The sequence below is a fragment of the Moschus berezovskii genome, chromosome 19 (assembly GCF_049115385.1).
Source record: "Moschus berezovskii isolate FMDL1 chromosome 19, NW_MosBer_1.0, whole genome shotgun sequence".
NCBI classification, from domain to species: Eukaryota; Metazoa; Chordata; class Mammalia; order Artiodactyla; family Moschidae; genus Moschus; species Moschus berezovskii.
This window is the reverse complement of record NC_142478.1, coordinates 17,066,114-17,082,997: the sequence shown is the minus strand read 5'-3', so window position 1 is coordinate 17,082,997 and position 16,884 is coordinate 17,066,114. Positions and strand designations below refer to the sequence as shown.

At 61.3% G+C, this 16,884-nt stretch overlaps 1 protein-coding gene across 1 annotated transcript in view; it reads right to left on the bottom strand.

The window, feature by feature from the left end:
* Positions 1-40: 40 nt before the first annotated feature.
* Positions 41-16,884, bottom strand: part of LOC129556734 (kinesin-like protein KIF19) — a 28,712-nt gene continuing 11,868 nt past the window's right edge. The window contains 20 exon segments of the mRNA XM_088827849.1: positions 41-721; positions 968-1,175; positions 1,329-1,660; positions 1,663-1,713; positions 2,378-2,465; positions 2,631-2,736; positions 2,987-3,123; positions 3,590-3,711; positions 3,795-4,065; positions 5,133-5,331; positions 5,441-5,578; positions 5,580-5,607; positions 6,243-6,272; positions 6,275-6,407; positions 8,165-8,287; positions 9,885-10,031; positions 12,099-12,191; positions 12,193-12,783; positions 14,028-14,753; positions 15,138-15,248. Of these exon segments, the coding sequence (XP_088683975.1) occupies positions 600-721; positions 968-1,175; positions 1,329-1,660; positions 1,663-1,713; positions 2,378-2,465; positions 2,631-2,736; positions 2,987-3,123; positions 3,590-3,711; positions 3,795-4,065; positions 5,133-5,331; positions 5,441-5,578; positions 5,580-5,607; positions 6,243-6,272; positions 6,275-6,407; positions 8,165-8,287; positions 9,885-10,031; positions 12,099-12,191; positions 12,193-12,783; positions 14,028-14,753; positions 15,138-15,248 (3,756 nt within the window). The 3' untranslated portion in view covers positions 41-599.

The window sequence follows — 16,884 nt, the reverse complement described above, 5'->3', positions numbered from 1 at the left end:
CCACCTTTCAGACAAGGTCTAGTTTCCGCAACAACCAACAAAACTCAAATGGGATTTTTATTGTTTAAAAGGAGTTGGGGGGCAGGAAGCGACTGCTCAGTCACAAAACTAGATTCCTTCCCACCCCCAGCCACAGTAGGGGAAATGCCCATCGGCCCCTTCCCCAACCATCCAGCATGCCCTTGTCCCAGATGTGGGCCCAGGAGCCCTATCCCACCAACAGTCCCTCCCTGCTCCACCCCACCCCCCATTCCTCAGGCCAAGTCTGACTGCAGATCTTAGAGGAGAGTTTCAGCAACAGGAGTCTCTGCCCAGGGAGCCCTGAGATCCAGGGCTGGGAAGCCAGGGAGTCCTGCCATCCAGGCCATGCCTCCTGGGCTCAGCTCCCCTTCCCGGTACCCGGTAGCATTGAAGGCACAGAAGTGTGTGGGGCAGGCGCCCCCATAATTCCTGGGTCCCAGGGCCCCAGCCTTCTGAGATCCCACGCTCCTGACGCCAGGTCTTCCCCATCTGCCCAGACTCCGTCTCCCTTTCCTGCCACACCCTATCAAGTCTTGGCGGGCAGGAGGGCCGGATCCAGGCAGGGCCCCTCAGTTGTGCTAGAAGCGCCCATTTTTGCCTTCGGTATTTGTGCCATAGGGCAGGCGGGGCATCCGAATAACCCGTCCGGAAACATCCAGTGGCTTGGAGGGGGCAGCGAGGGGGGAGGGGTCCTCGGGGCCTGCAACGGGGAGGGGCCAGGAGCTGTGCTTTAAGGCATGCCTCTCCATGCCCCGTCATCACCCCAGTGGCTCTGAACTCCCCAGGGGCACCCCCCAAGAGGCCAGTCCCACCAACAGTCTTCAGGAACCCTGTTTCCAGCAAGGGGCAGTCATAGGGGCAGGGAGCTCAACCAGCCTCCTCCCTGGCCTGGCCAAGGGCTCCCCTCTCCCCATTGCTATTCCCCTCCACACTTATTGGTACTCACCCAAGTTCTGGCATGGAGGGAGTTTGACCTTGGACATAGGTAGCGTGGCCTTTCCCAGGGGCCGGATGGTAGGGGTTCGCTGCCCAACCACTGGCATCCTCTGGTCTGAGATGTGATTCTCCACAGGACGGAGCCCAGCAACGTGCATCTTGGGGCGGGAGAGCAGTGCTGGCTGGAGAGCCGGATGAGCTGGGATCTGCGTGGGGGTCTGATACAAAGAGATGTTAGGTTCACTTGGGGGACACTCCATGGAGAGTGGTGCACAGCCAGGGTTACCCTGAGGCCTCTGGAGGAGCCCAGCCTTCAGAACCCGGCAAGGAGGGGGCCCTGACACCCCCAGCTCCTGTCCCCCTAGGCTCACCCCTTGTCCTGTGACTTCACAGGACTGGGACTTCCGCTTCCTCTTTGCCTCCAGGGACTCCTCCCGTTTCTTGTTTATGTTTTTCTTCTGGCCTTGCAGTGCAGGACAAGGGCCATCGCCATGACGCTCGACCGCCTGGGATGGCGCCTCGCCCGTGATGCTGGACAGGCTGTCCTCACTGTCACTGCGCTGGAGGGTGGGGCTGGGCGGCCGCTTGCAGGCCAGCAGTTCGGGCAGCCGCATGTCTTCAGTGTCGCCCAGCGAGTGCAGGGACAGGCTGCTGTGCCTCATGGTGGGTGCCAGCAGTTGGCGCCCCTCGGCCCCAAGCGCTGCCGGGCAGCCTTCACGGAGAGGCCCTTGGTGTCGGTCAGGGTCTCCTTCTTCCCTGCGGCGGGACAGAGGGGCACCCAGCCCGGGGTCAAGGCCACATTTTCCTCCCGCTCCTGCACCTCCAACACCCCTTTCTTTGCTGCAGCTCACCCCAACTTGCTTGCTGTTTGAGAAACTTTGGGCAAGTTTCTGAGCCTTCTTTTCACCTGTAAACTGACGATGGTAAAACTAACCCCAGTGGGTTGTGAAGATTGTATTTTTTGGACCATGACACACGGCATACGGGATCTTGGTTCCCTGACTGGGGATTGAACCTTCACCCGCTGCAGTGGAAGTGCTGAGTCTTAACCACTGGACCGCCAGGAAGTCCCAGGTTCTGAGGATGGATTGCTGAGATAATGGGGGTCGCCTGTGGCCACAGGGTAGGGAGGGCTCGGACTCCACCTGCTCTTACAATTATTTCCGAGTGGCAAGTGGAGGGGGCGTGATCCCAAGTGCCACGTGTTCCCCATTCTGGTTTCTGACTGTGTCCCCTGCTGTGTGTGGACACAGCAGGTGGGTACTCTTCTCTGGGCACCGGTGCCTGTCTTTCTAGAATGACGCCTGGGTGTGTTCAGCAGCGGAGAGGGAAGGAAGGGGCTTTGTGCTGGGTGCTCTGAGCTGTTGAGATGATTCCAGGCACAGGCTGATGAGGGGGTGGGGGGAGACAGGGGACACACCTTTGCCGGTCAAGGGGATCTTCGACCGATTCTCTCTGTTTTCAGGGGAGGAGTTGATCTGGCCGTTCGGACCAACCTGAGTGGTGGCCTGTGAGATGAATGGGTTGGGAAGAGAAGCAAATGGGCCCAGCAGGGACCCTTTGTCCTCAGAGGGCTGTTTTGGAAAAGTTCCATCCCACCCATTGGGTGTCCCCCCGGGGTACTCCCACCCACATCAGGGGAGCCCGGGGTGCCCGTGGGGCCCGCTGCTCACCTCCTGTGTCACCAGACTGCTGGCCGGGATACGGGGTGGAGTGGGCACAAAGGAGCCCTTCGCTTGCCAGGCCTGGGAGCTGGCCTTCAATAGGTGTTTGGCTTCACTGAGGTCAGCAGAGGAGGATGGGCAGCTGTTGCCCAGGCTGGCACCACGGGAGTCCCATGCCCACCCCTCCTGAGAACTGTTGCATTGTGGGAACGAGGACCCCAAAGTACGGCTTCAGACCTGTGCCCCCGCCCCGCCTGCCGTTCCTGCTCCATCCTCCCTGGGAAGCCAGGTCTGGGATGGCATCTCTGAGACACGGCCCGGTGTCTCCGGCGGGTTGGACGGCCGGAAGTGGTCCTCAGGCTCACCTCTCAGTGCTGAGCAGAGGGAGGAAGCTTCTGTGCTGGTGGGGGGACTCGGAGGTCGCCATCTTGACATTTTCTAGGTCAGACTCCCCTGAGGTCGGCACGGTTCCTGGGGGGCTAATCTTGGGCAAGGTGCTGTCCTGGGGAGGGGAAAGGAGGGAGAGGGAGTCGGAAGACTTGTCTCAGACTGAGTAAACAGCCTGCCTAACACAGGCACACAGGGAGTCTGGGGCTGTAATCTGGGCTGGGAGCCCCAGGAGACAGGGGGGCTCGTGTTCTGAGTCCCAGGGGCCAGCTGTGGTCTGCGAGGCATCCCCAGTAGCACCGCCGGGTGGCCTGGTCTCCTGGGAGGGCATCTGGGGCCCTTAGTGCTATCTCAGATGTCCAACCCTGATCCTTAGACCCTGGATGGGGACACGTGCCGGAGAAGAACACCGCAGGAGGGGAGCCTAGCGAGGCTTTGGGTTGGATAAGCAGCAGGAGGAGGAGCCAGCTTTCTGGGGACCAGCCAGCCGGGTCCGAGGCCACACTAGGTGCTGGCAGGCGCCGCCCTGGTCCTCAGCCCCGCCCTTAGTCATGTGCGCATGGTCCGGCCCGGGCACCCACCTGCAGGGCCTGAGAGGCCAGGCGGTCCATCATGGTGGCGCGCTCCAGGCTGCCCTCCTCCTGCTCCCGCAGGTACGCTTCGTACAGCTCCTTCAGGTGCTGTGGGACGGCCAGGTTGCAGTCTGCGGTGGGGGAGCGGAGAGGCAGGGCTCAGTGCGCGCCCTGGGGCCCTCAGCACGTCGGACGCGCGGGCCGGGGCCCCTACCCTTGATGAGCTGCTGCTGGGCGCGGATGATCTTTTCGCAGAGGTTGCGGCGCTGCTCCAGGTGGTGCAGGACCTCGCGGCAATGGCGGAGCGCGCTGGTGCGGAGCAGGGCGTGCGGCTGCATCTCAGCGTTCCGCAGCTCCAGCTCATGCACGCGGCAGAGCAGGCCGAGCGCCTCGCGCTGCTGCTTCGAGCTGACGCGCTGCGGCAGCGTCTCCTCCAGGCGGCGGCCCCGCGCACGCAGCTCCCGGCACCGCTGCTCCAGCGCCAGCTGGGGAGCCCATTGGGCCGTCAGCACCAGGTGGCCGCAGAGCGGGTCCTCGGCCCTAGAAGTCCCCGGACGCTGGGCGGCTGGCTGAAGCCCCACTCCGAGGCCTGCTTTTAGAAGCTGTGTCTTGAACTCTGCAACTGGGGACTGCTCCTGGGTGACCCCTCTGTGCCTACCTTCTTGCAATCCATCCCTGACACAGGCTCCGTGCAGGGAAGTCGCTCAGTTCTGCCCGACTCTGTGCGGTCCCCTGGACCGCAGCCCGCCAGGCTCCTTCTCCCATGCGATTCTCCAGGCAAGGATACTGGAGTGGGCTGCCATTTCCTTCTCCAAGGGATCTTCCCGACCCAGGGATCAAACCTCGGTCTCCCGCATTGGCAGGCAGACCCTTTACCATCTGAGCCACCAGGGAATCCAGGGAAATGAGCTCCGCGGACCAGCTCAACCCCAGCTCACCTGATGTCCTCTGGAATGGTGGACCCTGAAGCCCCCTGGTATGGCTATGCTCCAGAAAAGAGAAGGGTGATCTGGAAAATCCTAATTAGAATGCTGGCTACCCGTTTTCTGAGTCTTTACTATGGGAAAGGATTTACTTAATCTTCTCATCAACCCCACTAGGGTTGACCACCCCCATTTTAAAGATGAGTGCTTGACTGGGGAATCCCATGGACAGAGGAGGCTGGCGGGCTATGTAGCCCATGGGGTAGCAAAGAGTCAGACCCAACTGAGCACACGCACACAGCGTCAGTCCCTCGCTGGTGTCCGACTCTGCAACCCGCCAGGCTCCTCTGTCCGTGGGGATTCTCCGGGCAAGAATACTGGAGTGGGCAGCCACTTCCTACTCCAGGGGATCTTCCCGACCCAGGGATCGAACCGGCATCTCCCGCATTGCAGGCATATTCTTTACCATCTGAGCCACCAGGGAAGCCCTCAGATGTGAGAGAGACTCAGAGTCACAGGGGATTTGTGGCCTGAGAGCCCAGGTTTCACGCCTCCCACAAGCCTCCCCCAGCCCCTTCCTGCTGAGTCTCTCAACCCCACCTTGCCCAGCCCCCCCGAGCCCCAGGGACCTTCTGCTTTCGCAGCTTCTTCCGCTCCGTTAGCAAGGTAGCGATGCTTTTGCGGGCGGACACCACCTCGGCAGGCTCCCTGATGTCTGGCTGGCCATCCCCGGTGCCCAAGTCCTTCCCGATGTCATCCTTAGCGAAGGACTCCTTCCGACGCTCCTCCCGCCACTTGAGTGCCTGGCCTGAATTCTTGCGCTTCCAGCTGCCACAGCCCCAACCCCAAAGGAGACGGGGGATTCAGGCCATGGGGGTGGGGGGGCACAAGGTGCGGCTCCAGCTCCCGGCTCCCATCCCAGGCCAGCGGTGCTTACCCGGCGATGGTGAGCAGGTGGCGGGAGGTGTCCATCTGCAGCTCCATGCCACGGTTCTCCAGCTCCAGCAGGCGTCTCCGAATGTCCATTTGCTCCTGGAAGGTGCTGATCAGCTGCTCACGAAGGTGTTCCATCGCCACCCCGCCCGCTGTGCAGCTGGACCTCGGCTGCCAGTTGAATGGGAAGTGGGAGAGGTCATCGGAGGAGGAACGGTCAGGCCAGGAAAGTCTGGGTCCGCCTGGGCCCTCCCTTCTCTCTTTCTCCCCGAAAGACTTCCGTGTAACCACTTCCTCCAGGAAGACCTCCTAGATTACCACCTCCCACATCCCACTTCTACACTGTCTTCAGGCGGTGACCCAAAGGTGACTCCCAGCCTCCTTGTATGAACTGGGCTTCCGCCAGCCTTTAGAGCGCCTTTCTGTCAACTAGTAAAAGGCACCCCTTAGACGCTTTACTGCCATGTGCTGCAAAATCGTCAAAGCAAGTACAGAAAATCTGTAAGGGAACCGTATCTCTTCTGGTGATGCCGGGTGCAGTCTCACAGCCCTCACTGCAGTCCCCAGAGTGAAGGCTGCACACAGCTAAATGCCCAGGTGGCTCTCACTCTGATACCACCCAGTTCTGGGGTCAGGTCTCTGAGGCAGAGATCGCGATTCTGTTTGACAGCTGAAGGACGGAAGGCTTAAAGGCTGCTCAGTCAGAAAGAGCCCGGCTTTGAAGCCAGCGCTGTCTGACCACACAGCACCCCGAGGCAGCCTGGAGGGGCTTCGGGAGACGGGCTCCCCCTCACGCACGCACGCACCCTGGATGCGGCGGATGTCGCCCCGCTCCACTGGGCTCGGTCCGGGCTCCGCCCGCCCTTCTCCTCGACCTTGCACTTGAGCCTCTGGATCTCGCCCCGGAGGTCAGCGATGATGTTTGTGTACTGGGCGATGCGGTAGGAGACTCCGAGCAGGTTCTGCTTCACCTGGGGAGGGGGCGGGGTACAGTCACCTGGAGGCCAGGGCCTGGCCTCGGGGACCCTCTTTTCCTGTCTCCTGGATGACAGGAATGACCTCTTTGCCTCCGACTCTGCTGCGCTTAGTCGCTCAGTTGTGTCTGACTCTTTGTGACCCCATGGACTACGGCCCGCCAGGCTCCTCTGTCCATGGGAATTCTCCAGGCAAGAATGCTGGAGTGGGTTGCCATGCCCTCCTTCAGGGGATCTCCCCAACCCCGGGGTTGAACCCAGGTCTCCCTCATTGTGGGCGTCGTCTTTACCATCTGAGCCAGCAGGGAAGCCCAACACTGGAGTGGGTTGCCATGCCCTTCTTGGGGGATCATCCCAACCCAGAGATTGAACCCAGGTCTCCCGCATTGCAGGCAGATTCTTTACCACTTGAGCCACCAGGGAAGCCCTGCCTGCAACCCTACAACCTATCAAACTACATGCCTCCACCAGAGGCATACTCCTAAAGTTGTGCCCCCGCCCCCAGCCCCGGCCTCTGCGTCACTCAACCTTCGTTGGCTCCCAACTGCTGGGGGAACGCCCTGAGTCCTCATCTGGTGCTGAAGGCGCACTGCTCTCTCTCATTCAGCCTACTCAGCCGAGGAACCGATCCCCTCGCCCCACCTGCGCCGCAGACACCTCCTCCTCCCTGCCTTAGGAGCCTCTGTCCTTACTGCTCCCTCCCTTCTGGAGTCTCCTCTTCATCCTTCAGAGTCCCACTCACCGGCTCTAAAGAGGATCGTGGGAATCCCACTGGCCTCCCTGCTGTTGGTGTGATTTCCTGCTATTAATAACACTCTGAACTATCAATTCGCTCTTTTAAGGGTCTCTTCCCACCATTAAGTTCCTTAATGGAGAGAGCAGAGAGAACGCATCCAGCTCCTGAAACAGTCACCGGACAACTGAAGTGTTAGGAGAATGTTGGTTAGGTTCTTAGACTCTTGACACGGGTGGGCCCAGGTGACCTCATAGAGAGCCAGGATTCTCACACACTGACCAGAAAAGGTGACTGGGCAGACCTCAGTGCCACTCCTACCCAACTGGGAAGCCACTTAGCTCCCTCCGGCCTCATTGTCCTCAACTGTAAAGCGAGGACAGAAGTAACGCCTGCCTCGCTTGAGGATCACATGAGATGAACTGATAAGGGTTCACAGTAGAAGCACTCATAAGTCACCAACATTGTCACAGTTGGGAGTAAAGGTCTGAAGGAGCGCCTCTTAAGAGGAAGCAGGAAGGGGCTGGCCGCCAGGCCTTGGCGATGAGCACGGACTCTGAACCGGAGGAGCACAGGGACTTCCCTGGTGGTCCGATGGTCAAGCGTCTGCCTGCCCATGCAGGGCACGTGGGTCCAGTGTCTGGTCTGGGACGCTCTCACATGCCACGGGGCCACTAAGCCCGTACAGCCACCCTTACTGAGCCCACACGCCCCACAGCCCGTATTGCACAACAAGAGAATCCACCACTCACCTCTGTGAACTCGGGAGGAGCCCCCGGTTCGCCGCAAACAGAGAAAGCCCGCACCCAACAACAAGGGCTGATCATGGCCAGATCAAGTTAGAAAAAGAAGGGGACCCTCGGAAGCTGTGGGCTCCCTGGCAAGTTACGGGGGGACAGAGCAGGGTGGCTCGGTCCAGTGTGTGTGTTTGGGGGCTGGCAGGACCTGGAATCAGTCCAGGGGGCTTGAATCTTGGCCCAGAAAGGCAAGTCCTGGGGGCACACAGCAGGGGCCCCCTCACCCACGTCTTGATGTTCTTGGCCTGGCCCGCGGAGGTCAGGGTGTTCCGGGACTCCTCGGAGGCGCTGCTCGCAGGGCTGATGTGGGCGATCATCACGGTGCGGCTGTTTCCCCCCAGGGAGTCCTGGACGGGCCGGGGGGGGGGGGGCGGCGGTCAGCAGGGGCCGCCTCCCTGGACCTGCTCCCCCGTGATGCCCTCATGGGTGTGCTCTCTCTCACACATGCACGGGTGCGGGAGCCGAGCACCCCGCGGCCCCTCCCCACCCCTCTGCCGTCTCCCCACTGCTTCCCTCTCCCAGTTTCATCTCCAAAGTTCGTGCTTGAAAATTTCTAGCATCTGAGTCAGGGTCTCCCAGCTCTCCTTCTCCCCGCCTCATATACATGAGGATGAGGAAACGTTGGTTGGAACCAGAGCGGGAAGAGCTCTGAGGGGTCCTGGGCTTCTCCGCCATCTCTTGGGCCTTCCAGGTCACCCCCTTTGCTGACAATGGAAGGCGCCATTGTCTTGGCTGGAGAGAGGCTGGTGATGGAGTGAACTGGGCCTGTGGCCGCCACCTCCCTTGCCCCGGGCTTGCCCTGCCCTCTTCAATGGAGAGAGTACGGGGCTACCGGAGCCCGGGGGCAAAGCCCTCGGGCGCGGCAGTGACCAGCTGAGTGACTTCAAGCAAGCTCCTTCACCTCCCTAACCCTCGGCTCCCTCGGGTGTCTAGGTGGCATGAGCCGGCTTTCGTACCCCCAGCCTGTAGGTGCAGGTCACCTGCAGCTCTGCCATCAGCCCAGCCAGACCTCTGCTGGGGCCCCACGTCCAGCACTTACTGGCGTGAGCCCTTGGGGAGGTTACTTAGCCTCCCAGTGCCTCAGTTTCCTTGTCTGCAAATGGAAATAATGACTCCCCAACTCAGATACGCTGACCCGATAGAAACAACTGCGGAGAATTCCCTGGCTGTCCAGCGGTTAGGACTCCATGCTTTCACTGCTGAGGACCCGAGGTTCAATCCCTGGTTGGGAAATTAAGATTCCACAAGTCATACAGAATGGCTCCCTCCTCTCCAAAAAGGAGCTGGGTGTGGCCGGGGGTGAAGGACTGCATTCAGAGCCCAGCCAGGAGCGTGCTCCCAACCCCACAACAGCAGCCTCTGGGAGCCACGAGCCTGACTGTCCACCTGAACCCCCAAATCCAGATGACTCCCAGTTCCCTCAAACCCACAGCCCTGGGGCTGGTGGGAGGGGAGCAGACAGATGCAACCTCTTTCCCTCCCTGCTGTTCACAAACAGGGGCCTGCGAGCACATGCTCGGTCGCTTCAGCCATGTGCGACTCTTCCAGACCCCGTGGACTGGCTCCTCTGTCCATGGGATTCTCCAGGCAAGAGTTCCGGCAGGGGTCGCCACGCCCTCCTCCAGGGGACGATCCCCAACCCAGGAATCAAACCCACGTCTCCTGCATCCCCTGCATTGCAGGAAGATTTTTTTTTTTTTTAACCCATTGAACCACCTGGGAAGCCCTAACATACAGGACACCCAGTTTAGATCTGAAATTGGGATAAATGAGTGAGCTTTTTTTAAAGCATAAGTATGTCCCAAAGATGGCATGGGACATACACTATGATACCCAAACCGGATGTTCACATGCAGCTGGGTATCCTGTCTTTTCGTCTGCGAAGCTGGCAGCCCCACCCTGGGGGCCCGGGGCCCAGGGCCCAGGCCCGGTGGCAGCTGGTACCTTCAGGAGGCGGGGGAGCTTGCTGTCACAATCGCTGATGTACTTGTTGGTACTCTTGTCGCTCAGCATGTTGATGCAGTTGCCCAGGGCCAGCAGCGAGCGGTTGATGTGGGCCCCCTCTTTCACGCGCTGCCCACGGTTCTGTGTCTGGGGGGCGAGCGAAGGTATGACTCCCCACCCCAGGCCATCCTGGGTTGTAAACCCCTCCCCGTCCCCCAGGGCTCTACAAGGAAGAGACGCTGAGGACCTGGTCTTCCCTTTGCCCAGGGAGGGCATTCCAGAAGGTCAGAGAACGAGAGGGTCTCTGGACAACAGTGGGGCTTCCTAGGTGGGTGCTGGTGGTAAAGAACCTGCCTGGCAACGCAGGAGACACAGGAAATGCCGGTTCGATCCCTGGGTCTAGAAGATTCTCTGGAGGAGGGCATGGCAACCCACTCCAGGACCCTTGCCTGGAAAATCCCATGGACAGAGGAGCCTGGCAGGCTACACTCCATGGGGCCACAGAGTTGGACACGACTGAAGCAACTGAGCACGCACGCTGGACAAGAGCAGGGGACAGGAGGCTCCCAAGGAGGGCTGAGAGCCTGGCTCTTCGTCTCCCTGGGGACCGACCCGCTGGCACAGTTAAGGGCAGCTCCGAGGGCGAGATGGAGGGAGGTCGAGACTTCCCAGGCAGCTCAGCTGGGAGCCGGCACAGCCGTGGGCTCCCCACTCTAGAGAGAGAGCCAGGCTCCAGAGGGGAAGGACGGAAGTTTGTGTGTATGCGGGGAGGGGCGTGTGAACTGCATGTGTATATGGGACCGCGTGTACACGTGTATAAGGTGTGTGAGGAACCCGCTGGTCGTCCAGGGGCTAAGGCTCCACGCGCCCCATGCAGGGGGCCTGTGTTCGATTCCTGGTTAGGGAACTAGGTCCCACATGCCACAGTTAAGAGTTTGAATGCTGCAACTAAAGATTCCATGTGCCATAACTAAGACCCAAAGCAGCTAATACATAAATAAATAAATAAACTGCAAGGAGATCCAACCAGTCCATTCTAGAGGAGATCAATCCTGGATGTTCATTGGAGGGACTGATGCTAAAGCTGAAGCTGCAATACTTTGGCCACCTCATGCGACGAGTTGACTCACTGGAAAAGACTCTGATGCTGGGAAAGGTTGGGGGCGGGAGGAGAAGGGGACGACCGAGAATGAGATGGCTGGATGGCATCACCGACTCTGTGGACATGAGTTTGAGTGTACTCCGGGAGTTGGTGATGGACAGGGAGGCCTGGCGTGCTGTGATTCATGGGGTCGCGGAGAGTTGGACACGACTGAACTGAACTGAACTGACTGAAAGATATATATATATAAAAGGAAGCCTGTGCGTTAGGAAATGCATGGATTTGTGTGTGAATGGATGTGAGAACAGGACAGGACCAAGTCCCAGGAGGCTCTGCCACCCTCGGGAGACGTCTCTGCCCAGCCTGGTGAAGCTGGAACCCGGTGGCTTCAGGGCACACCCTCTCCCCACTGGCTGCTGCCTGCCCCCTTCCTCCAGGAAGCCCTCAGGCCTTTATGGAAAGAGAACGTGTTTCTCCCGCTCCACCCTGTTGAAACCAACCACACGTGTTCCAGCACGAAGCCCTTGTTACTTCTCCCTGGTGCTTGCATTTGCTTCAGTGCTAATGGTGAGATGCCCATGGATGCAGGAGACTACGAAACTTCTGAATTTGCCCACAAGAGGGGGCCTGGGCCCAGGTCTGGGTGGCAGGGCTGGGCAGACAGCGATGGAGGGGGACGAACACTGACAAGTGGGTGGCGGGCCCTTTTCTCTCCCTGATGTGGTGGGCAGGGTCCCCCCATCAGGGGACATCGTCTCCGTGGGGCCCCAGCTCCTCACCGGGCCCATTCATTCTCCTGGCTGTTTCCCCACGTCCTCCGGGACACTCACTGTCTCCTTCCCTGGAGAGACCCTCACACTCCCAGGCCCCTTCCCACAAACAGCCCCTGGGGGGGTCTCCCTGGGGTACCCCAGCCCAGCCCAGTACCCCAGCCCAGCCCAGCCATCCTTCCTGTCCTCTGTACCATCCCTCACTGCCCTCCCCTCCGGAGCACCCCAACTCCCGCCCTCCCTGAGACAGTCCCCACTCCGCCCCTTGCGGAGCGGGGTGGGCCAGCCACCCTGCCCGGCCCCCCAAGCTCTGCCCTCAGCCCCAGGGGGAGCCGGCCTCACCTAGGAGGCCCGCTCAGAGCCAGCCAGATTGATCATGAAGAGGCGGCCCTGCCGCACCTCCTGTAGGATGTCCCTGACGCGGCTGCGCTGACTGACGCATGGCCACCTGGAGCACGGCGTGGGAGCACAAGGACGCCTGGTTGGCGGCCGTGGACTCCTGGGTCCTCTGCCGGTTCCCCCTCATCAGCAGCTGCATGATCTGGGAGGGCGGGGCAGAGTAGGGAGGCCACTCCTGGGGGCCCGTGGGCACGCTCCCCAGTCCTGCCTCTGCTAGGTTGGGAAGGGGCCCAAGGCAGGGCTGGGTCAGCCTCCCCGTGTGCTGTGGGGGCCGAGAGGTCAGGGCCTGTCTGTCAACTGGAAGGCGGGGTGCCTGGCCGGTCCCCAGGGTCAGCGTGGCCGCGGGTGTGTCATCCAGGTCCTCTGTGCCTGCCCCAGCTCCAGCCCAGCTGAGCCGCAGCGTCTCCCCGGGTGCAGAGCCCTGCTGCCTCTGGTCACACCCCAAACACACACACACAGAGGTTAGTGTCCTCCACGACCCTGCTGGCTGCACAAGATTCGCCTCTTTGGCATTGATAGTGCAGACCTCGGTGATTCTGGCCACCTGGATCACTCCCCTGGAGTCTTCCCCCAGCTCCAGGTACCCCAAGGCAGGGTTCAGCAGGTCCCGGATCATCTCATTGTAGATCTGATGGGACCGGTTGGAAGGGGCAGGGGACAGACATTAACGGGAGACCAAGAGCAGGAGGTTCAGGAAACAGCTGGGCTCTCCATCCCTCCCGAGAGCTCCAGGCTCCTCTCAGGAAACCCGGGGTTAAGGAGATGACCCCTCTCCTTCCTTCCTATGGGGTGGGCGTAAGGGGGCTTCAGCATCCAGGGGGGAGACACTGGGCTGCCAGAGCCAACAGCACAGAAGGTAGCAGGCCGGCCAGGCACCGGGCAGAGCATGGGACCTAACCCACGGCCAAGCCCTGGTGGTTACTAGGCAACCCTTATGGTACCTTCACCCAGCCTCGCCAACCACGGCCCCCAAAGTGCATCTTGCTGGCTAAGTCAACACGACGCTGGCTGGAGCAGGTGCTGGCAGCAATGCCTCGCTGCCCCTCCTGAGCTGTCACCCAGGAGATTATCAGCTTCCAGAGGGAGCCAGGGAGGCCAGGAGCCAGATGGAGCCTAGCCCAGTGGCTCTCCCGCCACTTCTGGCCTCTGTGGGTCCCCACCCCCGCTGATCTGCTATTGTCCAGTGATAGCACTCCCACAGGTGGGCATCGGGGGCTGTGTCAAGGTGGAGAAGGCTGGCAGGTCTAAGCCTGTCCGGGTATGTAACGTTCTCACCTGTACCTACATATACAGAGTGCCTGCAGGTACCCTGGCAAAGCAAATAGGGTCGGCTCAGTCGTGTCCGACTCTCTGCGACCCCTTGGACTGTAGCCTGCCAGGCTCCTCTGTCCATGGGATTCTCCAGGCAAGACTGGAGTGGGTTGCCATTTCCTTCTCCAGGGGATCTTCCCAAGCCAGGGATCGAACCCTGGTCTCCTGCATTGCCGGCAGATTCTTTACCATCTGAGCCACCAGGGAAGCGAAGGAGTGGGTCCAGAGGATGGCCTCTGGGAGGGTGGCTGAGGTGCTCAGTGACCAGGTCACTTTGGAGTAGCCAAGTGCGCAGGGCTAGACTTTAAAGCCCCAGGGTCGTGAGTTTGAATTCCTGTTCCCCCGCTTGCTGTGTGACCTCGGGACTGTGACTGTTTAATTGCGTAAGCTCTCTGAACCTGAGCTTTTATAAAATGAGGCCGACCACACGCGCATGGGAGAGCAGCGGTGATGAGCACCCCCAGGAGACTGCCCCCTGACCTGACCCCCGGGAGGCAAACCAGCCCGGTCCTGTGGACCTCCTGGCCCAAGCCCACAGGACAGGGTGGACCGAGGGCTCACCTCCAGGTAGGACGTGGACACCTGGTTTTCCATGTCGTCGCTGGTCTCCTCGATGGCACGGAAGTGGTCGTTGAGGGTCCGAACGTGGATGCCGGGCTCGTGGTCTGTGCCCAGCATGGTGGAGGTTCTCCCGCAGCCTGGGGCGGAGCAGGGGGCGGGGGTGAGCAGGACGGAGACGGGCAGAGCGGGGACCCCTGGCAACCCTGGGTCTGTCCTCAGGGCTGGAGCCTCGCAGGTGCCCAGGAGGTGGGAGAGGGGAGAAGACGGCATCCTTGGCTGGGGATGGGGCTTTGGGTCCAAAGGGCTCTGGGAGAGGGCAGTTTCAATCGGCCACATCCTGGATTCCTGCTCCGGCCTGGGCCAGATGAGCTCGGAGGCGGAGGGTGAGGAGCTTGATTCTCGGGGGCACTCGCCCTCACCTGTGGGTCCGTAGGCAAAGATGGTGGCATTGGAGCCTGAGATGACGCCTTCAGTGAGGCTCCTAGCGCCCGGGGCACACCCACGGCAGAGCCCACAGGCCCACGGGACCACCCTGACCCCCGACAGAGGCAGTTTCCTCCCTGGAGCCCTTGGGCCCTGAGAAGAGGGGGTGGGAAGGGGGGATGGGTGTCTCCGTTTCCCCCCCACGGGTTGGGGGGCAGGAAATGCCAGCCTGCAAGAGTGCTCAGGACACCTGAGACCCTGCCCACCGGCAGCTGGCTCCCGGCCCCCAGCCCAGAGGACGCCTCACACCTGCTCCTTGGAGCATCCGCAGATGGGTGAGACGGGGTCCCTGGGAAGGTGTCAGCTTCCCCGAGGTGCCCCTCCCAGCACCAGGTGGGCTTCAAGCACCTTCCCGCAGCTCCCCTAGGGGCCACCTGTGGGGAGGGCTGTGTGGGTCCCCGTGGAGGGTGGCATCTGTGTGCTGACCACGGTGTGTCCACGCAGAAGGCTCTGTATGCGCCACGCAGGCTCACACACGCGTGTGCATGTGGCGATACGGCAGTGAGAGAGCGAGTGATGGAGCGACGCCTGGGGCTCGGGACCGGGGTCCCCTAAGGGTTCCCTCCCAAGTCGGTCAGAGGGCAGAGAGGGGATCCTGTGTGTCCCCAGGCCCAGGCGCCCCCTCACCTGGCTGGCAGTGAAGTCAAAGGCCATGTCCAACAGGTAGGACTTCTCCCGGGAGCGGTGCGCCCGCAGGATGTCATCCGGATCCTCCATTGGGTGCATGAGAACCACCATCTGCAAAGGTCCCAAGGGGAGGCGGCCAGTCACCCGGGAGCCCCAGGCCCGCCCCGATGCCCACCCTCACCACTGGCCTCACCCCCCACTCAGGATGCGGGGAGGAGCGGGAGGGGCCAGAGGAGACTCGGTGTCCGGGAGCACCAGGGTCAAGGCCAAGCGAGTCCCACCACAGGACAAGACGCTGAGCGGACGGGCTGCCCTGGGAGCACCCCCGGGTCTCAGAGCTCCTTTCCGGGGTCAGCAGGGGAGTCAGGGCCAGTGACGGCCCAAAGAGAGCTTGAGAGGAGACGAGGTGGGAGGGTGGCCACTGGGGGGCAGACAGAGGAGGCTGGTTTGGGAACCCGGTCCAGTACCGTGGACTCAGGAGATGTATAGGGGTCCCTCTTGCACCCCCATCTGGCACCAGGATGCAGGAGCCCCTGGTGCTGGGAGGACCTAAGCTCTGAAGCTCCCACCAGGCTTCTCCCAGTAGGTACACACCAGTGCTCACTGCATCTAAACTGGTCTAAGACCACCACCACCATCCCTGCTTCCCCAGGTCCCAGCAGGGCCCTTCTCTGAGATCTTCAGTGGAGGGAAGAAGGAAGAGGTAAGACAGCTTCCTAGGAGGCCCAAAACCGGGACCCTCACGCTGAGGTTTTAACCAGTCAGGTGGGATTCCAGGGGAGCCACGAGAGGGGATGCCCCAGACAGGCTGGGCTGGGGCTCTGTGCAGGGAAAGGAGGTCACTGCCCCGGGCCCCCCTCACAGGCGGCTAAACGCTGGGTGGCCACAGTGAGCTGAGTGCAGGGCGCTGGGGCCTGCAGTGTACCTGGCGTGCACACCTGTCTCCAGCCACCGCCTCCGGGCTTCAGCCCCAGGGCCGTGTAAGTCTCTCCCAGTGTCCAGTTCCTGACTCGGGCCCTAATACCAGCAGCAGGAGCCCTGATCAAGTGTCAGACCCAAACGAAGAAATATCCGCCCACAAGTCCCCAGGCGTGGGTCCCAGAAGAGGGATGCAAGGGAACCTGACCAGCTGCACGGCTCTCACCCTTGCTGTCAGAGCTCCTGGGCACACCGGCAGCGCCAGCGGCCCAAGGGGCACCCTCTGGGGGCTTTCAGTGCAGGGGAGGGTGAGCAGCCTGCACGGATGCCCATCACCCACTGATCACCTTCAGATGACCTCTGGGCACTGCCAAGTTCATGGGCACCGTGGGCATCTGGTTCCTTTGACATCCCGCCTCCTGAATCAGGACGTTGTCAGCACGGCTGCCATGAGCCCCTCTTAAAAGAGGGTTTTGTCTGGGTCTCCATCTGTCTGGACCCCAGCCCGCACCCCACTCTTCAGAACATCACCGCCTTCCCTGTCCACTCGGGCACACAATGGAGCTTTTGTGCCCCTCGGCCAGGCGAACTGGAGCTGAGCTGCAGAGGGCTGGGGTGAGGGTGGGGTGCTCGTGGCTGCCACGGAGGCAGCACAGGGAGGTCAGGCCGAGTGGCCACAACTGCTGGGCACCTTGCATGTAACCCAGGCATTAAGTGATACCCTCCGGGTCAGAGACAGATGTAATTTCCTGCCTGACATTCAGAGTACAGTGGGGAACAGACCATTTTAATAACAAGCGCTGGGCTCCGGGAGGCAGGCAGAGTGCAG